This window comes from Aplysia californica, unplaced genomic scaffold (assembly GCF_000002075.1).
Source record: "Aplysia californica isolate F4 #8 unplaced genomic scaffold, AplCal3.0 scaffold01035, whole genome shotgun sequence".
Classification (NCBI taxonomy): Eukaryota; Metazoa; Mollusca; class Gastropoda; order Aplysiida; family Aplysiidae; genus Aplysia; species Aplysia californica.
This window is the reverse complement of record NW_004798305.1, coordinates 194,399-197,059: the sequence shown is the minus strand read 5'-3', so window position 1 is coordinate 197,059 and position 2,661 is coordinate 194,399. Positions and strand designations below refer to the sequence as shown.

The window sequence follows — 2,661 nt, the reverse complement described above, 5'->3', positions numbered from 1 at the left end:
TCTGAAAGGGTTGCTGGTGTATTGTCTGAAAGGGTTGCTGGTGTATTGTCTGAAAGGGTTGCTGGTGTATTGTCTGAAAGGGTTGCTGGTGTATTATCTGAAAGGGTTGCTATAGGTTGACTGAGCCAGTGCTGGAATGCATGAAATGTGTCGTTGTGTTAGTCATGGAGGTTTTTTTTTCTTTAATTTTATTATATTGTGGAGCTCTTAGAGCTGCCAGGGAGTGAATGCTGTAGAAGTAATCTTTATTGATTTTATTGCTCTGTTATCATTTTTATTGTTGTTATGATTATTATTATCATGATCTTCATTGTGTTTATTATTATTAAATAGATTATTATAATCATTATTATCTTCATTGTCATTATTATTATTATTATCATGATTATAATTATTATTATTATGATTGTTTTCTCCCCCCTCCAGGCGTACTGTCTGGGCATTTGTCGCCGCTGGCCTCCAGTTACTCGGCAGGAAGGAAACGACGCCATGCAGACGATAGTTCAAGCGGAATTTTTCCACAAGATACAGAAATCAAACAACAGAAAGTTGACGTGGATGGAGGTTCTGGGGAGCCAGCTGATGTGTTACCAGCTGACGATGTGTTACCAGCCAGCGACATAGACCAAGATTCCCACCACAGCGGAGCCGATGATTGTCGCTATAAACGTTGTAAGGGAAATTCGGCAAAAATTTCTGCTGTGAAGTCGAACAGGTTACGTAATATTATAGGAAAGCTGAAGGGAATGAGCAGCAAGCGGGCGGCCGTTGCTAGTGAGGTCGAGGAGGATAAAGAACAGGCAAGTGGACAGGAAAAGCTCAAGAGTAACGACGGCTCGGTGAAAAAGTCGCGCAAACGCAGCAACAGCAGCAAGCAGTGTCCGGGAGAAAGTGCAGGTTTGGATAATCCACCAATCATTGGTGGCGGTTCTTTGGCGAAAGGTTGGAACGAGGTCCCCACTGTCAGTTCTGTAAGTTCGGCGGAGTCCGTTAACGAGGATGACAGGTCACAGGAAGTGGAGGAAGACTCGTCGCGGGAAGGAAAGGACGAGGGTATTGCTGATGGTGTCCCGGACGGGGGCGAGTTCGTGAGTAGCTTGATAAATGACACGGTGGACAACGCACAAAATCGCGAGTTGTACGGCGCGTACTTCCTCCTGTACCGATCGGCTCTGCTGCGCCACGAGAGGAGCCAAGCTGGCGAGGAGAAGCCCCACGGCTGCGACGTGTGTGGTGCCAGTTTTACCATGAAGAGCTCCCTACAGAGACACAAGCGAACCCACACGGGGGAAAAACCGTACACGTGCGAGGTGTGCGGCCTGACCTTCTCGCTGACGGGCTCCTTGCAGAGACACAAGCGAACACACACGGGGGAAAAGCCGTACAAATGTGAGGTTTGTGGCGTGGCTTTTGCTCGCAGTAGTTCTCTACAGGACCACAAGCGAACGCACACTGGAGAAAAACCTTACAAGTGTGAGATTTGCTACGTGGGGTTTGCGCGGAGCAGTCACTTACAAGCCCACAGCAGAACTCACACAGGGGAGAAACCCTACAAGTGTGAGGTGTGCGGCGTGGGCTTTGCTCGAAACAGTCATCTGCAGACGCACTACAAGACGCACACAGGACAAAAACGGTACAAGTGCGAGGCTTGCGGTGTAGGGTTTGCCCGGTTTAGTCACCTACAGACGCACAACATGACGCATAACGCATTGCATGCAGGGAGGAATATGAGGTTTGAGGCGGAGGGGGGAGAGGATCAGTGAGGAGACGATCAGTGCTATGTGCAATACTTTGGGTGGGGGGGGGGAGGGGGAGGGGGAGCTGAGAATGGTCGATATATCCCTGTAAAGATTCTGTTTTAAGAACTCTTTAAGTTGGATGACGGCATTGCTCCCTCCAGATGAGCTGGATGACGGCATTGCTCTCTCCAGATGAGCTGGATGACGCATTGCTCTCTCCAGATGAGCTGGATGACGCATTGCTCCCTCCAGATGAGCTGGATGACGCATTGCTCTCTCCAGATGAGCTGGATGATGGCATTGCTCTCTCCAGATGAGCTGGATGACGCATTGCTCCCTCCAGGCGAGTGTCAATGGACAAATAGGGCAGTTGACTTTTTGTTAGAGACCTGGGGGGTAAGCAGGTGTTCTCAAGTTAAGTACCGGTAGCCGTACACCTCTTCACAAGTCCTTTGTGGTGATCTGTGCTTTCTGAATGGTTGGAGCGCGCAGAAAACCATGTAACAAAAATAACAATTCTATCATATCCGTACTGTGTATACTGAATGGCCTGATTCTGAACCTCAAGTTTATTCACATATAAAAATGAAACCCTCTTGCTTTCATCTTGAAAGGAGAGAGACTTGTGTACTAGCAATGGGAGATGTGACAATTGACTAGAATAGGTTTTGAACTCTGTGGGAATATCTGGATGGACGTGGATCTTATCTTCATGGGTCTTATCTTCCGTGTATTCTGAATTGTAACATTATTGCTAACGCAGGGAAAACTACACGTCCGACATTTGACTTCTTTACTATAACGAGATTACAAGAAGTTTTATTTCGGTTTAGCCACATACAGACACACAAAAGGACACACAAGACAACGCATGCTTGGGGGAATGTGAGGTTTGAGGGGGAGGAGGAAGACAACCATTGAG

At 47.6% G+C, this 2,661-nt stretch overlaps 1 protein-coding gene across 1 annotated transcript in view; it reads left to right on the top strand.

The window, feature by feature from the left end:
* Nucleotides 1-1,810, top strand: part of LOC101859608 (zinc finger and SCAN domain-containing protein 2) — a 3,866-nt gene extending 2,056 nt beyond the window's left edge. Inside the window, exon 2 of the mRNA XM_005111273.3 lies at nucleotides 427-1,810. Within this exon, the coding sequence (XP_005111330.1) occupies nucleotides 427-1,763 (1,337 nt within the window). The 3' untranslated portion in view covers nucleotides 1,764-1,810. The remainder of the gene's footprint in view (nucleotides 1-426) is intronic.
* Nucleotides 1,811-2,661: the final 851 nt, after the last annotated feature.